At 53.1% G+C, this 21,486-nt stretch overlaps 1 protein-coding gene across 2 annotated transcripts; it reads left to right on the top strand.

Moving 5' to 3' along the window:
* Nucleotides 1-680: 680 nt before the first annotated feature.
* CDADC1 (cytidine and dCMP deaminase domain containing 1) lies at nucleotides 681-21,053 on the top strand. 2 transcript variants are annotated; one of them, XM_068170563.1, is made up of 9 exons: nucleotides 681-785; nucleotides 5,186-5,280; nucleotides 8,020-8,197; nucleotides 10,806-11,351; nucleotides 13,463-13,512; nucleotides 14,505-14,674; nucleotides 15,903-16,092; nucleotides 17,479-17,539; nucleotides 18,347-21,053. In XM_068170563.1, exons 1-9 carry the CDS (start codon nucleotides 704-706, stop codon nucleotides 18,418-18,420), a joined length of 1,446 nt encoding a protein of 481 aa, XP_068026664.1. In that variant the 5' UTR covers nucleotides 681-703; the 3' UTR covers nucleotides 18,421-21,053. The 2 variants fall into 2 exon arrangements, with proteins under 2 accessions (XP_068026664.1, XP_068026663.1); XM_068170562.1 differs by having other exon boundaries at nucleotides 10,773-11,351.
* The last annotated feature ends 433 nt before the right edge of the window (nucleotides 21,054-21,486 follow it).

Here is a 21,486-nt window from a genome sequence, read left to right as displayed (position 1 = left end):
TTATTGGCTCTATGAAAGAAGAGTTTTTGCCGCACACCTGACCCAGGTGCCTCAGCAGGTACCTTCAGCAGGGCAGCACAAGAGCGATGCTCCCAATGAACAGAAAAGCCACGTGCTTTGCAAGCTGGCTACGGAAGCTGCTTCCATACTGTGGAGCAGAAGGCTGGCCGGGCCCGGGGTGACCCTCTGAGCCCTTTTTCTGCCCACAGCCTTGGATTTTCCCCTGGAGGCCAGCGAGGGTGAGCGCAGGGCACTAACGCAGCCCCGACGCCGCAGCTGGGCGGGCAGGCGGGCAGCACCGCAGCAGGCAGCACCGCAGCAGGCAGCACCGCAGCAGGCAGCACCGCAGCAGGCAGCACCGCAGCAGGCAGCACCGCAGCAGGCAGCACCGCAGCAGGCAGCACCGCAGCAGGCAGCACCGCAGCAGGCAGCACCGCAGCAGGCAGCGCGGCTCCCGCCACAGGAGGCAAAGCCGCTGCGGGACAGCAAGGGGCGGGCTGGATCTCAGCAGCACAAGCCCGCCCCGGGCCGCCCCGTCACAGAAAGCTCCACCCTCCGCTTCCTATTGGTCGAGGCGCCCGCCCGTCAGAGGCAGCTGCCCGGCGGACGTCCCCGCCGCGGCGACGCCCCGGGGGAGGAGCGGGGACGCCGCGGGGGCGGGGCCGGAGGGGCTGGGGGGCAGCCGGCCCCGGCTTCGGCACTCATGCACGGCGCAGAAGAGGCGGCGGCGGCGGCGGCGGGGCCGCGGGTGAGCGCGGCGAGCACGCAGACCGACAGCATGGCCGGTGAGCGCCGCCCTTTGCCCGCCGTGGGGGTCTGGCGGCGGCGGGGTCGGCCCGGGCCGGGGCCTGCCCGCACCGCGAGGGACCTGGAGCCCCGCCGCCGCAGGGAGCCAGCGCCAGGGGCCGGCGGGGAGGCGGGAGGGAGCGTGCTGCCGGCGTTTCCGCGGCTCTGTGCTCGCCCACCGGCTGCTGCCAGGTGTTTGACCAAGTGTCCGGAGCAGTGCGGTTTGTCCTTTACCCAGGCGCTTGTCAGGCTGTGCCCCCCGGGCGCTGCTCAGGGGGCTCCTGCCTTGCCCCTTCTCACCTGCCGTGCCTCGGAGCGCTCCTGCCCGTTATGGGCAATGCAGTCAAGTGTGCTCCCTGCCTGCCCGCCCCCTGCTTGCCTGCCTGCGCTCCCACTCCTAATGGCCTTCTGTATTCCTGCCTGCTGCATCCCCCCCTGCCAGCGGTCCCTCTCTGCCTGGCTGCTCTCAGCCCCTCTGCCCCCAGCCTGTAGCACTGCATGGGGTTGCTGTGGCCAATGTGCAGCACCTGGCACTTGGATGTGTTCAATCTCCTGCCCTTGCACTCTGCCTATCTGCCCAGCCTGTCGAGGTCCCTCTGCAGAGCTCTCCTATCCTCCAGCAGATCAACTCCTGCCCCCAGCTTGCTGTCATCTGCAAATTTACTGATGATGGACTCAATGCCCTCAACCTTTATCATCAGTAAAGATATTGAACAGGCTGGGGCCCAGCACTGATCCCTGGGGGACACCACTAGTGCCTGGCTGCCAGCTGGATGTGGCACCAGTCATCATCATCTCCTGCTTCTCACTGAGGCTCTGGCCAGGCTGATCTAGTGTGGGGTGTCCCTGCCCATGGCAGGGGGGTTGGAACTAGATGATCCTTGTGGTCCCTTCCAACCCTGACTGATACTATGATAAATTTATGTCATTTCATCACAGCACTGCGAACCAAGACGTTCTACACTTTGTTTCCCATGTGTTTGCCAGGTCCCATCTGGACTAGGTCCAAGAAAACAAACAGTGATTCAGACTTGTGTCTGGTGTGTCCTGTTTCAGGTCTGCTCTGTGTGCCAAAGTAATCCATTTTAGGGAGCATGATGGCATACATGTGAGCTGGTGTGAGGTGCATGGGTTGTTTTAGCTTGCTATGTGGGAAATGAATGTGTGTGTGCAGGGAGGGGAATAGAATAGAATAGAATAGAATAGACCAGACCAGGTTGGAAAAGACCTTCAAGATCATCAAGTCCAACCTATCACCCAGCACCATCTAATCAACTAAACCATGGCACCAAGCACCCCATCCAGTCTCTTCCTAAACACCTCCAGTGATGGTGACTCCACCACCTCCCTGGGCAGCACATTCCAATGGCCAATCTCTCTTGCTGGGAAGAATTTCTTCCTCACCTCCTTCCCCTGGCACAGCTTGAGACTGTGTCCTCTTGTTCTGATGCTGGCTGCCTGGGAGAAGAGACCAACCCCCACCTGGCTACAACCTCCCTTCAGGGAGTTGTAGAGAGCAAGAAGGTCTCCCCTGAGCCTCCTCTTCTCCAGGCTAAGCAACCCCAGCTCCCTCAGCCTCTCCTCACAGGGCTGTGCTCCAGACCCCTCCCCAGCTTTGTTGCCCTTCTCTGGACACCTTCCAGCATCTCAACATCTTTCCTAAACTGAGGGCCCCAGAACTGGACACAGGACTCAAGTTGTGACCTATCCAGTGCTGAGTCCAGGGGCACAATGACCTCCCTGCTCCTGCTGGCCACACTGCTCCTGATGCAGGCCAGGATGCCACTGGCCTTCTTGGCCACCTGGGCACACTGCAGGCTCATGTTCAGCCTTTACCCCTAAGTCCCTTTCTGCCTGGCTGCTCTCAGCCACTCTGCCCCCAACCTGTGGCACTGCATGAGGTTGTTGTGGCCAGTGTGTGGAACCCAGCCCTTAGATGTGGTCACTCTCAGGCCCCTGGACTCTGCCCATCTGGCCAGCCTGTCACAGGGGCTGTAGTGAGAATGAACTCAGTGCTCATTGCAGAAAACCAATTCTCTGGCTTTGGTTGTGGCTTGTGGAATGAGTTTGCAGTGTAGTGCAGGTGCCAGCCATGTGCACTTCTAGCACAGCTCTCTGTGCTGCCCAGGAGGCCTTTGGCAGTGCTGGCAGGGGGGGTGGCATGGCAGTGGGCAGCCTGGCATGAGGTGGTGCTGCTGAGAGCTCTGTAGTTGCTTCCCAAAGTCACACTTCTGTGCCAAAACAACCTGCTGAAATGAATCCCAGTGGTGGATTGCACATGTTTGGCTGCTGTGCTAATTGTTTGAGTGCACAGACATGTCAGGAGGAAAGCAGCCTTGGTCTCTGATGGCATCTCTTCCAAACAGCTGGCACTGCTTAAAGAAAGGTTTTTCTCTGCTGGCATATAGATAACTCTTCTACATTTCCATGTGCTACTCTTGCCTCTTTCTCCCTTGCAACAACTTTGATATGTGCAGGAAGGGATAAAACCAGAACTAGTACTCATGTCAGACAGTGGTTGTGAGACCTGCAGAGGAATCTGTGTTCATTACAGCTCTCTGTAAGCACCCCTGAGGTAGGGACTGGAGCTCTTCTGAAGACTTGATTCACTTCCTGCCAAGTGTGAAGCAATACTTGAGTCCTGTGGCCAGTTCTGGGCCCCTCAGTTTAAGAAGGACATTGAGACTCTTGAAGGTGTCCAGAGAAGGGCAACAAGGCTGGGGAGAGGCTTTGAGCACAGCCCTGTGAGGAGAGGCTGAGCAGGGAGGTCATTGTGCCCCTGTACTCAGCACTGGTTAGGCCACACCTTGAGTCCTGTGTCCAGTTCTGGGCCCCTCAGTTTAGGAAAGATGTTGAGTTGCTGGAAGGAGTCCAGAGAAGGGCAACAAAGCTGGGGAGAGGTCTGGAGCACAGCCCTGTGAGGAGAGGCTGAGGGAGCTGGGGTTGCTTAGCCTGGAGAAGAGGAGGCTCAGGGGAGACCTTCTTGCTCTCTACAGCTCCCTGAAGGGAGGTTGTAGCCAGGTGGGGTTTGGTCTCTTCTCCCAGGCAACCAGCACCAGAACAAGAGGACACAGTCTCAAGCTGTGCCAGGGGAAGTTTAGGCTGGAGGTGAGGAGAAAGTTCTTCACTGAGAGAGTTGTTAGCCATTGGAATGTGCTGCCCAGGGAGGTGGTGGAGTCCCCATCCCTGGAGGTGTTTAAGAGGGGATTGGATGTGGCACTTGGAGCCATGGTTTAGTTAGTCCTGAGGTGTTGGGTGCTAGGTTGGACTCGATGATCTCTGAGGTATTTTCCAACCTTATTGATTCTATGATTCACCTCTGAACAGAATTAACTGACTGAAGTTCAGTGACAGCATCCCCACTTCTTCTTCTTCCACAAATCTGATCTCTGCAACCAGATGTGAGGGTTCTGAGTTGACAGCTACTGCCCTGAAGAGGACAGAGTGGATTTAGCTGCAGTAATAGCAGGCATGGATGAACCATCTCTAGCAGCTGTGATGTAGAAGATGTATTGTTCAGCAATGTGGGTTTCTTTGTAAACATTCCATCCATGGAATGGGCTGGCTGGGGAGGAGGTCTTTAAGAGCAGGCTGGATGAGGCTGTGGCCAGCCTGATCTAGCGTGGGGTGTCCCTGCCCATGGCAGGGGGGTTGGAACTAGCTGATCCTTGTGGTCCCTTCCAACCCTGACTGGTACTATGATAGTATGGTGGAGTCACCATCACTGGAAGTGTTTAAGAGACTGAATGAGGCTAAACAACTTGATGCCAATGGCAGGCTGGCCTGGATCAGGAACAGTGTGGCCAGCAGGAGCAGGGAAGTCATTGTGCCCCTGGACTCAGCACTGGTTAGGCTACACCTTGAGTCCTGTGTCCAGTTCTGGGCCCCTCAGTTTAGGAAGGACATTGAGACACTTGAAGGTGTCCAGAGAAGGGCAACAAGGCTGGGGAGAGGCCTTGAGCACAGCCCTGTGAGGAGAGGCTGAGGGAGCTGGGGTTGCTTAGCCTGGAGAAGAGGAGGCTCAGGGGAGACCTCATTGCCCTCTACAACACCTGAAGGGAGGTTGTAGGCAGGTTGGGGTTGGTCTCTTCTCCCAGGCAGCCATCACCAGAACAAGAGGACACAGTCTCAAGCTGTGCCAGGGGAAGTTTAAGGTCAAGGTGAGGAGAAAGTTCTTCACAGCAAGAGAGATTGGCCATTGGAATGTGCTGCCCAGGGAGGTGGTGGAGTCACCATCCCTGGAGGTGTTTAGGAAGAGCCTGGCTGAGGCACTTGGTGCCATGGTTTAGTTGATCAGATGGTGCTGGGTGCTAGGCTGGACTGGATGATCTCAGAGGCCTTTTCCAACCTGGTTCATCCTATTCCTTCATCTTTCTCTTTTGTTTTCTCTCAATGACAGGTCAAATGCCAAGACTTTCTAAGGTCAACCTTTTCACTTTGTTCAGCCTGTGGATGGAGCTCTTTCCCTCATCTGAGCAACAGAAAAAATCCCAGGTAAAAATGTCTGCATTTACCACTGGCTGATCTTTCTCAACAGGCACTTGTGGCTCCTGCAGTGAATTTAACCTAACTGCTTTTTACATGGCAGCTAGTCCAGAGGAGGGAAAAGAAAGCCCAAACCAACCTCAGCTAAGCATTTAAAACATCTTTCTTAGAAGTAGATAAAAAGTCCCCTGGTGTGATTAAAACAAACCAACAAGGCAAAAGGTTTCAATACTGTGCTCTTGCTGGACATGCCCTTGTGCCAGCATCCATAGCACCTCTAGCAGCCAGGACAGGAGGAGATAAAAGCCTGTGCCCAGTTTGGGGCTCCCCAGCTCAAGAGAGTCAGGGATCTGCTGAAGAGAATAAACCCTTTATTTAGGATAAACCCAACCAGGTTGGAAGAGACCTTCAAGATCATCGTGTCCAACCCATCAACCAATCCAACCCACCCAAACAGCTAACCCATGGCACCAAGCACCCCATCAAGTCTCCTCCTGAACACCTCCAGGGATGGTGACTCCACCACCTCCCCAGGCAGCCCATTCCAATGGGCAATCACTCTCTCTGTGTAGAACTTCCTCCTAACCTCCAGCCTAAACCTCCCCTGGCGCAGCCTGAGACTGTGTCCTCTTGTTCTGGTGCTGGCTGTCTGGGAGAAAAGACCAACCTCTGCCTGTCTACAACCTCCCTTCAGGTAGCTGTAGAGAGCAAGAAGGTCACCCCTGAGTCTCCTCTTCTCCAGGCTAAGCAACCCCAGCTCCCTCAGCCTCTCCTCACAGGGCTGTGTTCCAAGCCCCTCCCCAGCCTTGTTGCCCTTCTCTGGACTCATTCCAGCAAGTCAACCTCCTTCCTAAACTGAAGGGCCCAGAACTGGACACAGGACTCAAGGTGTGACCTAACCAGTGCAGTGTACAGGGGCAGAATGACCTCCCTGCTCCTGCTGGCCACACTCTTCCTGATGCAGGCCAGGATGCCATTGGCCCTCTTGGCCGCCTGGGCACACTGCTGGCTCATGTTCAGCCTACCATCACCCAGCACCCCCAGGTCCCTCTCTGCCTGGCTGCTCTCAGCCACTCTGACCCCAGCCTGTAGCTCTGCCTGGGGTTGTTGTGGCCAATGTGCAGCACCTGGCACTTGGATGTGTTCAATCTCCTGCCCTTGGCCTCTGCCCATCTGTCCAGCCTGTCCAGGTCCCTCTGCAGAGCCTCTCTACCCTCCAGCAGATCAACTCCTGCCCCCAGCTTGGTGTCATCTGCAAATTTACTGATGATGCACTCAATCCCCTTGTCCAGATCATCAATGAAGATGTTAAAGAGCAAGAGAATCTAACAGAGAGCTGAGAGGATGATTGCAGGACTTGAACACCTCTCCTGTTAGGAGAGACTGAGAGAACTGGGGCTCTTGGTGCCATGGGTTAGTTGTTTGGGTGGTGTTGGATGCTAGGTTGGACAGGATGATCTTGAAGGTCTCTTCCAACCTGGTTTGCTCTAAGATGCTAAGACTCTTTAGTCTTGAGATGAGAAGGCTGAGAGGGGATCTTGTTACTGTCTGTCTGATAGAAGGGTGTCAAGATGAAGGTGCCAGTTTCTTTTCTGTGGTGCCCAGTGATAGGACAAGGAACAAGGGGTAGAAGCTAGAGCACAGGAGTTTCCAGTTGAACACAAGGAGATGCTTCTCCACAGTGAGGGTGACAGAGCCCTGGAGCAGGCTGCCCAGAGAGGTTGTGGAGTCTCCTTCTCTGGAGGCTTTCCAAACCCACCTGGATGCCTTCCTCTGCAGCCTGCCCTAGGTGAACCTGCTTTGGCACAGGGGTTGGACTCAGTGATCTCTGGAGATCCCTTCCAACCCCTAACACTCTGTGATTCTGTGTGGTGCTGAGTGACAATTAGGCCTACAGCCTGGTGTGTGGCAGGCTAGCTCTGTAAGAGAGGTGGGTGACTGTTCACTGTTCTGGCTTCAGAAGTAGCTTCAAATTCAGTAATTCAGTTCAGGGTGGCAGCTGGGTTAGACACAGGGTTTAGTGCAGCCTCCTTTCTGTAACCACAGAGAAACCAACCAACTTACACATCTGAGGCAGGAGTATCCTGGTAGCAGCTGGAATGCATCAGGAGATTGGTTTCACCAGCTTCACCCCAGTCTCACAGTAGCACCAAGGTTGGAAGAGACCTCAATGATCATTGAGTCCAACCTGGCACCACAGACCTCATGACTAGACCATGGCACCAAGTGCCACATCCAATCCCCTCTTGAACACCTCCAGGGATGGTGACTCCACCACCTCCCTGGGCAGCACATCCCAATGGCTAACAACTCTCTCAGTGAAGAACTTTCTCCTCACCTCCAGCCTAAACCTCCCCTGGCACAGCTTGAGACTGTGTCCTCTTGTTCTGGTGCTGGTTGCTAGAGAGAAGAGACCAACCCCCACCTGGCCACAACCTCCCTTCAGGTAGCTGTAGAGAGTAAAGAAGGTCTCCCCTGAGCCTCCTCTTCTCCAGGCTAAACAACCCCAGCTCCCTCAGCCTCTCCTCACAGGGCTGTGCTCAAAGCCTCTCCCCAGCCTTGTTGCCCTTCTCTGGACACCTTCAAGTGTCTCAATGTCCTTCTTAAACTGAGGGCCCCAGAACTGGACACAGTAATGCTCTGATCCTGGCTGATTACTGCTACCTGGGGAATAGCTTTAACATCTCTGTGGACTTGCTGGTGAAAAGGAAAGGGAAATAGCAGTAACAGGAATGCATTTTTCTGCAGGTGAAGAAGAGTGGCCTAGTGGTGGTGAAAAACATGAAGATTATTGGCCTTCATTGTTCCAGCCCAGACCTGCATGCTGGACAGATTGCCCTCATTAAGCATGGATCAAGACTTAAAAACTGTGATCTGTATTTTTCCAGAAAGCCCTGCTCAACCTGCTTGAAAATGATTGTGAATGGTAAGCAGTGAGTGTAGTAGAGCTAAGAGCAAATGTTGTGCTTGTGGTTGATGGTGCCAGGAAGCTTCTGTTCTCTCTGCACTGTCCCATTGGTGAGTACCAGTCCCCAACTTGTCCATAGCCAGCACCAATGCTCTCCACAAGGCAGAAAACACTACTGAGTGTGCATTTCCCAGAGGTGATGGTTAAGAAACTGAAGTTCACTGCTGAGCCCCTGAGGCACTGGCTGGCATGGGCTGCTGAGGTTCTGACATCCCTGTTGCACTTGGCCAGAGCTATCTTAAGCCTGATGACTAGGCCCAGAATTACAGCAGAGTAGAGTGGAGTAGAGTAAGAGTAGAATGGAGTAGAGTAGAATGGAGTAGAGTAGAGTAGAATGGAGTAGAGTAGAATGGAGTAGAGTGGAGTGAAGTAGAATGGAGTAGAGTAGAGTAGAGTAGAATGGAGTAGATTAGAGTAGAATGGAGTAGAGTAGAATGGAGTAGAGTGGAGTGAAGTAGAATGGAGTAGAGTAGAATGGAGTAGATTAGAGTAGAATGGAGTAGAGTAGAATGGAGTAGAGTGGAGTAGATTAGAGTAGAATGGAGTAGAGTAGAGGGGAGTAGAGTAGACTGGAGTAGAGTAGAATAGATTTGAGTTGAATTGACTTGAATTGAATTTAATTGAAGTGACCAGGTTGGAAAAGACCTTTGATATCAAGTCCAACCTATCACCCAACACCATCTGATCAACTCAACCATGGCACCAAGTGCCTCATCCAGGCTCTTCTTAAACACCTCCAGGGATGGTGACTCCACCACCTCCCAGGGCAGCACATTCCAATGGCCAATCTCTCTTTCTATGAAGAACTTCTTCCTAACATCCAGCCTAAACCTCCCCTGGCACAGCTTGAGACTGTGTCCTCTTATTCTGGTGCTGGCTGCCTGGGAGAAGAGACCAACCCCCACCTGGCTCCAACCTCCCTTCAGGGAGTTGGAGAGAGCAAGAAGGTCTCCCCTGAGCCTCCTCTTCTCCAGGCTGAGCAACCCCAGCTCCCAAAGGAGCTACTACAGTTTTCCTTGCTCTCCCATTGCTTGTCTGTGGCATCAAAGGAAGGGTGTTTTTTTATGCACAAAGAGCTACTTTATGGTTTCCTTTCCCCAAGGGAGGTGAAGGCAAGACAGATGATCCACTTGTTGAAATGCACTCTGCTGCTACAGCCTCTCTGCAAATACTGGTGTTGAATCTCAGCATCATGTTCTGTTGGGGCTAACTTCTTTGTCTGTGGTGGTAGTGTATCTGCTTTAGGTGAGATGCAAAGTTAGGCTGCCACAAATATATTTTACAGAATAGAACACAGAATTAACCAGGCTGGAAAAGACCTTGGAGATCATCAAGGCCAACCTATCACCCAACACCATCTGATCAACTAAACCATGGCACCAAGTGCCTCATCCAGGCTCTTCCTAAACACCTCCAGGGATGGTGACTCCACCACCTCCCTGGGCAACTCATTCCAATGGCCAATCTCTCTTTCTGGGAAGATTGTAGGTTGTAGGGAAGAATTGTAGGGCCAGGAGGATGAGCAGAGGGCTGGAGCACCTCTCCTGTGAGGCCAGACTGAAGGAGTTGGGGCTGTTCAGTCTGGAGAAGAGAAGGCTCCCAGGTGACCTCATTGTGGCCTTCCAGTATCTGAAGGGGGCTACAGGAAGGCTGGGGAGGGACTGCTCAGGATCTCAGGTAGTGCTAGGACTAGGGGGAAGGGAATGAAGCTGGAGGTGGGGAGATTGAGGCTGGAGGTGAGGAGGAAGTTCTTCCCCATGAGAGTGGTGAAGCCCTGGAATGGGTTGTCCAGGGAGGTGGTTGAGGCCCTGTCCCTGGAGGTGTTTAAGCCCAGGCTGGATGAGGCTGTGGCCAGGCTGCTCTAGTGTGGGGTGTCCCTGCACATGGCAGGGGGGTTGGAACTGAATGATCCTTGTGGCCCCTTCCAACCCTGAATGATACTATGATACTATGATACTATGATTATAAAGTCTGATGAGCTCTGGGTTCTCACACCTGTCAACATTTTTGTCCTCCAGCTGCCCCTTGAGCAGCAGTCAGGATGTTAAAGGAATCAAACTAAAGTTAATCCACAGTGTGTTCATTATGAAGCTTATACTGCATGATTCCTAAACTTCCCCTGGTGCAGCTGGAGACTGTGTCCCCTTGTTCTGGTGCTGGGTGCCTGGGAGAAGAGACCAACCCCCTCCTGGCTCCAACCTCCCTTCAGGTAGTTGTAGAGAGCAATGAGGTCTCCCCTGAGCCTCCTCTTCTCCAGGCTAAGCAACCCCAGCTCCCTCAGCCTCTCCTCATAGGGCTGTGCTCCAGACCTCTCCCCAGCCTTGTTGCCCATCTCTTTCTGTGAAGACTTGTAGGCTGATTGTAAAGTCTGATGAGCTCTGGGTCCTCACACCTGCCAGCATTTTTGTCATCCAGCTGCCCCCTGAGCAGCAGTCAGGATGTTAAAGCAGTCAAAGCAGAGTTAATCAGTAGTGTGCTGCTTACGAAGCTTACACTGCATGATTCCTTTTTGCTGCATTACCTTCTCTTCCAGCTGGGGTGAACAGGATTTCTTACTGGCCTGCAGATCCTGAAATCAGCCTGCAGAGTGAGGCTCCCAGTCCCCTGAGTAGTGAAGATGCAAAGCTGGATGCCAAAGCGGTGGAAAGGCTGAAGTCGAACAGCCGTGCCCGTGTCTGCGTGCTGCTGCAGCCCTTGGTGTGCTACATGGTGCAGTTTGTGGAAGAAACTTCCACCAAGTTTGACTTTATTCAAAAGATAGCAAAAACTCAGCCAGACTCCAGCACTGACTTCTATACTGCATGTAGGCAAGAGAGAATAAGGGAGTATGAAGGTTTGTTCCTGGTGTCCAGCGAGGAGGTGCACAAGCAGATCTTGATGACCATAGGGCTGGAGAACCTCTGTGAAAATCCATACTTCAGCAACCTGAGGCAGAACATGAAAGACCTTGTCTTGGTTTTGGCAACAGTGGCTGCCAGTGTCCCTGTCTTTGGCTGCTTTGGGTTTTACAGCAGTGAGCCATGGGGGTCAAATGAGACAGACCATCAGTGTTTGCCCCAGGAGATTGCCAGGCACTGCATGATACAAGCCAGGCTGCTGGAGTATCGGACAGGTGAGTTGCTGCAGCAGGGGAGAAAGGATGTGCCTCCTGAAGAGAGCAATTCCTCATCTCAGTCTTCCTCCTTCCAAATGTTTCCTTCAGCAATCTGCTCAATTCTGTTCTTGGATCTGTGAAATGGGAGCAGCAGTAGTGGGGAGATTGAGGCTGGAGGTGAGGAGGAAGTTCTTCCCCATGAGAGTGGTGAAGCCCTGGAATGGGTTGTGCAGGGAGGTGGTTGGGGCCCTGTCCCTGGAGGTGTTTAAGCCCAGGCTGGCTGAGGCTGTGGCCAGGCTGATGTAGTGTGGGGTGTCCCTGCCCATGGCAGGGGGGTTGGAACTAGCTGATCCTTGTGGTCCCTTCCAGCCCTGACTGATGCTATGATACTGTGAACTCAGTGGTGGTGTGTAGTGTAGACTGTGGAAGCACTGAGCTCTCCAAGAGAAAATCAGGGCAGGTATTTCACAGACAGTGCTAGCAAAGACTGCTCTGGCAATGTGTCCAACACCTGTATGAGTAGAGTAGAATAGAATAGAATAGAATAGAATAGAATAGAATAGAATAGAATAGAATAGAATAGAATAGAATAGAATAGAATTAACCAGGTTGGAAAAGACCTTTGAGATCATCGAGTCCAACCTATCACCCGACACCATCTAATCAACTAAACCATGGCACCAAGTGCCTCAGCCAGGCTCTTCCTAAACACCTCCAGGGATGGGGACTCCACCACCTCCCTGGGCAGCACATTCCAGTGGCCAATCTCTCTTTCTGGGAAGAACTTGCTCATCAGCTCTAGCCCAGATATATGTAGCAAAGTCTTAGAATGGGTGGCCTTGCAGTTAAAGCACACCCAGCTTTTGCAATAGACTCCTAGGACTTCATAGTTCTTGATAGAACTTGGAAGTTCTTCATCTTTCTGCAATTCTTTGTTCCTCTCCACAAAGCAGTGATAGTATCATAGTATCAGTCAGGGTTGGAAGGGACCACAAGGATCACCTAGTTCCAACCCCCCTGCCATGGGCAGGGACACCCCACACTACATCAGCCTGGCCACAGCCTCAGCCAGCCTGGCCTTAAACACCTCCAGGGACAGGGCCCCAACCACCTCCCTGGACAACCCATTCCAGGGCTTCACCACTCTCATGGGGAAGAACTTCCTCCTCACCTCCAGCCTCAATCTCCCCACCTCCAGCTTCATTCCATTCCCCCTAGTCCTATCACTCCCTGAGATCCTGAGCAGTCCCTCCCCAGCCTTCCTGTAGCCCCCTTCAGATCCTGGAAGGCCACAATGAGGTCACCTGGGAGCCTTCTCTACTCCAGACTGAACAGCCCCAACTCCTTCAGTCTGTCCTCACAGGAGAGGTGCTCCAGCCCTCTGCTCATCCTCCTGGCCCTTCTCTGGACACCTTCCAGCACCTCCAGATCCCTCTTGCAATAGGGGCTCCAGAACTGGAGGCAGGACTCCAGGTGGGGTCTCCCCAGAGCTGAGCAGAGGGGGAGAATCACCTCCCTTGCCCTGCTGGCCACACTTCTCCTGCTGCAGCCCAGGATCTGATTGGCTTTCTGGGCTGCAAGTGCAGACTGAGAGCTCCTGTTGAGCTTCTCCTCCCCCAGCACCCCCAAGTCTCTCTCCTCAGGGCTGCTTTCCAGCCAGTCCCTGCCCAGCCTGGATCTGTGCCTGGGATTGCCTCCACCCAGCTGCAGGACCCTGCCCTTGGTCTTGTTGAACCTCCTGAGGTTGGCTTGTGCCCACCTCTCCAGCCTGTCCAGGTCCCTCTGGATGGCCTCCCTTCCCTCCAGCCTGTCTGCTGCACCACACAGCTTGGTGTCATCAGCAGACTTGCTGAGGGTGCACTCAGTGCCACTGTCCATGGCACCCACAAAGATGTTGAACAAGCCTGGTCCCAGGAGTGATCCCTGAGGGACTCTGCTTGTCCCTGGCCTCCCCTGGGACATGGAGCCATGGACAGTCACTCTTTGGGTGCAGCCATCAAGCCAGTTCCTTATCCATCTAGTGGTCCAAAGATAAAGGTGATTCCATCCACGTGATGCTGTACCTTACTGTATGGGTAACCCAGAAGGGCTTTGTTTGTCACTTACTGCTTAAATCTTGTGTATTTCAGAGGATCATAAAACAGGAGTTGGAGCTATTATTTGGGCAGAAGAAAAATCAGTAAGTATTGACAAATGTGACATTTGTCCTGCACTCAGAATTCCATAGCCTTGTGTCTGCCTTGAGCTGCTGACTTTGCTGTAAGCTTTGACATGGGTGTTGTCCATGCACATCACTATGAAAATCACAGTCTCACCAAGCTTGGAAGAGACCTCCAGGATCATTGAGTCCAGCCTGGCACCACAGACCATGGCACCAAATGCCACATCCAATCCCCTCTTGAACACCTCCAGGGATGGGGACTCCACCACCTCCCTGGGCAGCACATCCCAATGGCCAATGACTCGCTCGGTGAGGAACTTCTTCCTAACATCCAGCCTAAGCTTCCCCTGGCACAGCTTGAGACTGTGTCCTCTTGTTCTGGTGCTGGTTGCCTGGGAGAAGAGACCAACCCCTTCCTGGCTACAACCTCTCTTCAGGTAGCTGTAGTCAGCAAGAAGGTCTCCCCTGAGCCTCCTCTTCTCCAGGCTAAGCAACCCCAGCTCCCTCAGCCTCTCCTCACAGGGCTGTGCTCAAGGCCTCTCCCCAGCCTTGTTGCCCTCCTCTGGACACATTCAAGTGTCTCAATGTCCTTCTTAAACTGAGGAGCCCAGAACTGGACACAGGACTCAAGGTGTGGCCTATCCAGTGCTGAGTCCGGGGGCACAATGACCTCCCTGCTCCTGCTGGCCACACTGTTCCTGATGCAGGCCAGGATGCCATTGGCCTTCTTGGCCACACTGGTGGCTCATGTTTAGGCAGCTGTCAATCAGCACCTCCAGGTCCCTCTCTGTTTGGCAGCTCTCAGCCACTCTGCCCCCAGCCTGTAGCTCTGCCTGGGGTTGCTGTGGCCAAAGTGCAGCCCCTGGCACTTGGACTTGTTGAATGCCATCCTGTTGGCCTCTGCCCATCTGTCCAGTCGGTCGAGGTCCCTCTGCAGAGCCTTTCTGCCCTCTAACTGACCCTCTTCAACTTAAATGTCTCCCCCTGTGATGCTTTGCTTGCTGTTGCAGAGGAGCTGTGATGGCACAGGAGCCATGTATTTTGTGGGCTGTGGTTACAATGCCTTTCCTGTGGGGTCTGAGTACGCTGACTTCCCCCACATGGACGACAAGCAGAAGGATCGGGAAATCCGGAAGTTCAGGTACATCATCCACGCGGAGCAGAACGCCCTCACCTTCAGGTAAGGGATTGCCTTTGGCCTCAGGAAGTAAGGAGGCAGGTCAGAAATCAGCAGGGGACAGGTGCAGGGTGTGATGCACTGAGATGAAGTGTGGATGGCAGTCACAGTCTTGTTTATGCCTGTCGTAGAATCAGTAAGGTTGGAAAAGGCTCAAATGAGGTGGAGCAGCAAACAGCCATCTGGAAGGCCACAACGAGCTCACCTCAGAGCCTTCTCTTCTCCAGACTGAACAGGAGCTGGGGCTGTTCAGTCTGGAGAAGAGAAGGCTCCCAGGTGACCTCATTGTGGCCTTCCAGGATCTGAAGGGGGCTACAGGAAGGCTGGGGAGGGACTGCTCAGGATCTGAGGGAGTGCTAGGACTAGGGGGAATGGAATGAAGCTGGAGGTGGGGAGATTGAGGCTGGAGGTGAGGAGGAAGTTCTTCCCCATGAGAGTGGTGAAGCCCTGGAATGGGTTGTGCAGGGAGGTGGTTGGGGCCCTGTCCCTGGAGGTGTTTAAGCCCAGGCTGGCTGAGGCTGTGGCCAGGTTGATGTAGTGTGGGGTGTCCCTGCCCATGGCAGGGGGGTTGGAACTAGCTGATCCTTGTGGTCCCTTCCAACCCTGACTGATACTGTGATACTATGATTCCTCACAGATCATCAAGTCCAACCTAGCACCCAACACCTCAGGACTAACTAACCCATGGAACCAAGTGCCACATCCAGTCCCCTTTTGAACACCTCTAGGGATGGTGACTCCACCACCTCCCTGGGCAGCACATCCGAATGGCCAATGACTTAGTGAAGAACTTTCTCCTCACCTCCAGCCTAAGCTTCCCCTGGCACAGCTTGAGACTGTGTCCTCTTGTTCTGGTGCTGCTTGCCTGGGAGAAGAGACCAACCCCAACCTGGCTACAACCTCCCTTCAGGTAGTTGTAGAGAGCAATGAGGTCTCCCTTGAGCCTCCTCTTCTCCAGGCTAAGCAACCCCAGCTCCCTCAGCCTCTCCTCACAGGGCTGTGCTCAAGGCCTCTCCCCAGCCTTGTTGCCCTTCTCTGGACACATTCAAGTGTCTCAATGTCCTTCCTAACCTGAGGGGCCCAGAACTGGCCACAGGACTCAAGGTATGGCCTAACCAGTGCTGAGTCCAGGGGAAATCCTGCCACACTTCTTTGCCTGCTCCTGTGGGATGTCCCCAGTCCAACCCCTGGAGTTACCAACTCTGAGGTTCTGTCTCCTGACTCCTCGTAGGTGCCGAGACATAAAGCCGGATGAGAGGAGCATGATCTTTGTCACCAAGTGTCCCTGTGATGAATGTGTTCCTCTAATCAAAGGGGCTGGGATCAAGCAGATCTATGCAGGAGATGTTGATGCTGGAAAGAAGAAAGCAGACATATCCTATATGAAGTTTGGTGAACTCCAGGGTGTAAGCAAGTTCACAGTAAGTGTCAGAACAGCCTCTGAAAGCTCTGGGCAGCATTGGAGCGGGGCAGAGTGAGCAGGTGCTTGCAGCCAGCCTTGCAGGAATGTTTTCCTCTGCCATTGAGCCATGGGAGTGGAACTGAGAGGTTGCTTTGTCACAGCACTGAAGACAAGTGCTGTGTCATATTCCAGGTGGTAGGGGCAAGTGATTGCCTTGCAGCTTTCCCTCCAACTCATTGCTGTTGTTTGAGGTGGTCTCTTCCCACTCTGAAGTGCTCTCCAAGGCTTCCTGGCACAGGATCACAGTATCACTAAGGTTGGAAGAGACCTCAAAGATCATCAAGTCCAACCTGTCACCACAGACCTCATGACTAGACCATGGCACAAGTGCCACATCCAATCCCCTCCTGAACCCCTCCAGGGATGGGGACTCCACCACCTCCCTGGGCAGCACATTCCAATGATGAATGACTCTCTCAGTGAAGAACTTTCTCCTCACCTCCAGCCTAAGCTTCCCCTGGCACAGCTTGAGATTGTGTCCTCTTCTTCTGGTGCTGGTTGCCTGGGAGAAGAGACCAATTCCCTCCTGGCTACAGCCTCCCTTCAGGGACTTGTAGACAGCAAGAAGGTCACCCCTGAGCCTCCTCCAGGCTAAGCAACCCCAGCTCCCTCAGCCTCTCCTCACAGGGCTGTGCTCCAAACCCCTCCCCAGCTTTGTTGCCCTTCTCTGGACACCTTCCAGCAACTCAACATCTTTTCTAAACTGAGGGGCCCAGAACTGCACACAGCACTCCAGGTGTGGCCTAACCAGTGCAGTGTACAGGGGCACAATGACCTCCCTGCTCCTGCTGGCCACACTGTTCCTGATGCAGGCCAGGATGCCATTGGCCCTCCTGGCTGCCTGGGCACACTGCAGGCTCATGTTCAGCCTACCATCAACCAGCACCCCCAGGTCCCTCTCTGCCTGGCTGCTCTCAGCCACTCTGACCCCAGCCTGTAGCTCTGCATGGGGTTGCTGTGGCCAATGTGCAGCCCCTGGCACTTGGACTTGTTGAATGCCATCCTGTTGGAGTCCACCCATCTGTGCAGTCAGTGTGGCAGCTGATGTGGGAGATCACTGTGTGCTTCTGAAGGTGGCCAAGTGCAGCTGCACTCAGCTTGCTCCCCATGGCAAACTGCAGCATGGTTGCTTTGAGGGGGGGCTCATTTCTTTTTCTAGAGGCAGTAAATGGCCACACATCCCTTGACAGCTTCTTGCCCTCCAAGCAACTGTGTGCTGGAGGGGAGCCCTTCATTTCCCACCTCACCCCTAGGCATGCCTCACACTGAAGACTGCAGGGTACTTTTTCTTTCTCCTTCTGATGTGTTTTCTGCAATAAGTGAAGCTTTTTCCTTCTTTTTCCAGTGGCAACCCAATCCATTGCACATTAATGCCCTTGAGTTCCATGACCCAACAGCCAGGGAAAGTAAGTATGTCTTCATTGATTCATTTCATGACTGAAGTAGTAAGTGAGCTCACATTTACATAGACCAGACCAGGTTGGCAGAGACCTTCAAGATCATGGTGTCCAACCCATCAACCAATCCAACCCACCCAAACAGCTAACCCATGGCACCAAGCACCCCAGCAAGTCTCCTCCTGAACACCTCCAGGGATGGTGACTCCACCACCTCCTTGGGCAGCCCATTCCAATGGGCAATCACTCTCTCTGTGTAGAACTTCTTCCTAACCTCCAGCCTAAACCTCCCCTGGCACAGCTTGAGACTGTGTCCTCTTGTTCTGGTGCTGGTTGCCTGGGAGAAGAGACCAACCTCTGCCTGTCTACAACCTCCCTTCAGGTAGCTGTAGAGAGCAATGAGGTCACCCCTGAGTCTCCTCCTCTCCAGGCTGAGCAACACTGCACAATGTTAGGTCTTGTTTGTCCTTCTCTCTGCTAATCACTTTTAGACCCAGCTGGGGGCAGATCATCCTGGGGTGCTCTGACAAGCTCTAGCAGGGCTCATTTTTCTAGCAGCATCCTATCTGAGGTGACATGCTTTGCCTTTCCCACACTGCACTGTTTTCAGTGGCAGGTTTTCCTTACTGTGTTTCCTTTACTATGGTTCTTGCCTGTTCCTCTGCATGGAGAGAAGCCAAGTGCCCCTGCCTCAAACCCTCCCCCAGTGTCATTCCAGTGTGCCTCTATGTGTTGAGTGCTCAAAACTCTGCTTTGCTATTGCATTAATGTTTCACACCCTCTATTTTTTCCCCCCCTTTCCTTTTTTCTCTCTAGATGGGGTTCAGAAAACAAAATCATCAGATGACCAGCAGCACCAAAACAAGAAGCTGTGTCTGGGTCACTGCTGAACAGTGAAGCACTTCTGCAGTCTTGCTTGGTCCCTTTTCTAATGCAGCCTGTTTGCACTTTCAATGAAGGAGGAGTTTTATTTATTGCCTGGAGAGTGATTTTTAGCACAGGTTTATTTATGATGTCTTAAATGTTCTCCAGAATTACCTGCAGGTCTTTTTAATGTAGATGTTCCTGGAGGGGAGGGTTAGGAGGGGGGAGGGAGGAAATGCTGCTTGTATTTTCTGTGAAAGTAACTGGGTGGCTCAAGATGAAGAGAAGTTTATTGCTGATGGATCAGAGGACTAACACAGTGGTACCTGGCTTGCTTTATGGGTTGAGGGAATGGAGTTCCAAGGTCTGGGCTGGCAGGATGCAGAAACAAACTCTGCTTCTGAAAGTACTGCCATTAAAGGAATCTTCTAGCTCAGGCCAGGCTGATCTAGTGTGGGGTGTCCCTGCCCATGGCAGGGGGTTGGAACTAGATGATCCTTGTGGTCCCTTCCAACCCTGACTGATACTATGGTAGATCAACAATCATTCCTGCCCCTGAAAGTGGCTTTTGCTTCTCAGTCTGCTTGTATCAAAGAGTCCAAGCCATTGAGATGCCAGTTGTTGCTAGGTGAGTGGTTTGGAGATCAAGCTTGTCTCTCTCAACCCCTTCCAGCTGCCCCAGCAGCAGAGCTGTTTCGTTTCGTGCCGCTTCTCTGGTGCTCTGTGTGCTTCCTCAAGTGCAGCCCAGCTGAATTAATGCAGGCAAAGACTGGCTTTGTTTTGTTTCAGCTGCTGGATGCAGGCCTGAAAGAATTTGGCTGTGGACACTGGCACCTAAATGCAAATTACATTCACAGTCTCACAGTGTCACCAAGGTTGGAAGAGACCTCAGAGATCATCGAGTCCAACCTGGCACCACAGACCTCATGACTAAACCATGGCACCAAGTGCCACATCCAATCCCCTCTTGAACACCTCCAGGGATGGGGACTCCACCACCTCCCTGGGCAGCACATTCCAATGGCAAACGACTCTCTCTGTGAAAAACTTTCTCCTCACCTCCAGCCTAAACTTCCCTGGTGCAGCTTGAGACTGTGTCCTCTTGTTCTGGTGCTGGCTGCCTGGGAGAAGAGACCAACTCCCTCCTATCTACAACCTCCCTTCAGGTAGTTGTAGAGAGCAAGGAGGTCTCCCCTGAGCCTCCTCTTCTCCAGGGTAAGCAACCCCAGCTCCCTCAGCCTCTCCTCACAGGGCTGTGCTCAAGGCCTCTCCCCAGCCTTGTTGCCCTTCTCTGGACACCTTCAAGTCTCTCAATGTCCTTCTTAAACTGAGGGGCCCAGAACTGGACACAGGCCTCAAGGTGTGGCCTAACTCCCACATAAAAATGTCAGTTGAGAAGCACTGGCATGGATTCTGCTTCATAACTCATGAGGAGTTAAGATTTTACCTTTGCTTTTTGTAATTTCTTTTAAAAAGAGAGGTTTTGGGATGGCTTGGAAGGCTCACAAGGCTACAGAGGCTCTCTGCAGCCTGGTTGTCACTGTAACCCCACTCCTTTAATTCATAGAATCACAGAATCAATAAGGTTGGAAAAGACCTCAGAGATCATCAAGTCCAACCTAGCACCCAACACCTCAGGACTAACTAAACCATGGCCTTCCTGGGGTTACAAAAGAGGGTCTTTATCCAGGCACAAGGTGAAAGGAGTTTCACTCTCAACCCATGGGCTCTGTAGGCACTGCTGGGCATGTCCTCTTCTTACCAGGGAGAGCCATGGCAGACCTAGATGTCTTCTGCAGAGCTTACTTTGCAAATGAGCTCCAGATGTTTGTTTCTTACCTAGCATTTAGAATAAGCCATTTAGAATAAACCAAACCAGGTTGGAAGAGACCTTCAAGATCGTCGTGTCCAACCCACCAACCAATCCACCACCAGCTAAACAACTAACCCATGGCACCAAGCACCCCATCAAGTCTCCTCCTGAACACCTCCAGGGATGGTGACTCCACCACCTCCCCAGGCAGCCCATTCCAGTGTGCAATCACTCTCTCTGTGTAGAACTTCTTTCTAACATCCAACCTGAACCTCCCCTGGCGCAGCCTGAGACTGTGTCCTCTTGTTCTGGTGCTGGCTGCCTGGGAGAAGAGACCAACCCCTGCCTGTCTACAACCTCCCTTCAGGTAGTTGTGGAGAGCAAGAAGGTCACCCCTGAGCCTCCTCTTCTCCAGGCTAAGCAACCCCAGCTTCCTCAGCCTCTCCTCACAGGGCTGTGTTCCAAGCCCCTCACCAACTTTGTTGGCCTCCTCTGGATTCATTCCAGCAAGTCAACCTCCTTCCTAAACTGAGGGGCCCAGAACTGGACGCAGGACTCAAGGTGTGGCCTAACCAGTGCAGTGTCCAGGGGCAGAATGACCTCCCTGCTCCTGCTGGCCACACTGCAGTTACAGTCCATTCAAGGAATGTTGAAGTTGCACATTTTATGTCCTGTATGTATTTTCCATATGCATTTTTGGGTCTCTTCCATTCATTGCAGAGCTGTCATTTCAATAACAGCAGGTGTTAACCATCAGTAATCATTTGGCCCCTTGAGTGAGGATGACAGAAGTTCCCTGTTGAGTGTCTGCCTCGCAGCAAAACATCTTTTCTGCTAATAAATCGATCTGACATTAAGTGCTAGAGTGCATTTTGAAGTGCTTTGGGTTATTAGAAACATTGCAGAGTGCTTTGAAATGCTTTACCAACCCAGTGCTGTCCTGGCTTCTGCAGTCACAGAATCAACCAGGTTGGAAAAGACCTCAGAGATCATCAAGTCCAACCTAGCACCCAACACCCAAAGAGTGGCTGTCAATGGCTGCCCAGGGAGGTGGTGGAGTCCCCATCCCTGGAGGTGTTTAGGAAGAGCCTGGCTGAGGCACTTGGTGCCATGGTTTAGTTGATTAGATGGTGTTGGGTGAGAGGTTGGACTCCACGATCTCAAAGGTCTTTTCCAACCTGGTTTATTCTATTCATAGTATCATAGTATCATTCAGGGTTGGAAGGGACCACAAGGATCAGCTAGTTCCAGCCCCCCTGCCATGGGCAGGGACACCCCA

The sequence above is a fragment of the Melanerpes formicivorus genome, unplaced genomic scaffold, assembly GCF_026170545.1.
Source record: "Melanerpes formicivorus ecotype bairdi unplaced genomic scaffold, bMelFor1.0.p_v2 SCAF_425, whole genome shotgun sequence".
NCBI lineage: Eukaryota > Metazoa > Chordata > Aves > Piciformes > Picidae > Melanerpes > Melanerpes formicivorus.
The sequence above is the reverse complement of the archived record's forward strand: the minus strand, read 5'-3'. Positions and strand labels throughout refer to the sequence as shown.

Bases quoted from the DNA above. Each gene is read 5' to 3' on its own strand.
- CDADC1 (XM_068170562.1), top strand. From the start codon at position 704: ATGCACGGCGCAGAAGAGGCGGCGGCGGCGGCGGCGGGGCCGCGGGTG. The intron at 13,513-14,504 runs GTAAGTATTGAC...TTGCTGTTGCAG, and splicing joins TTTGGGCAGAAGAAAAATCA to AGGAGCTGTGATGGCACAGG. The intron at 14,675-15,902 runs GTAAGGGATTGC...GACTCCTCGTAG, and splicing joins CAGAACGCCCTCACCTTCAG to GTGCCGAGACATAAAGCCGG.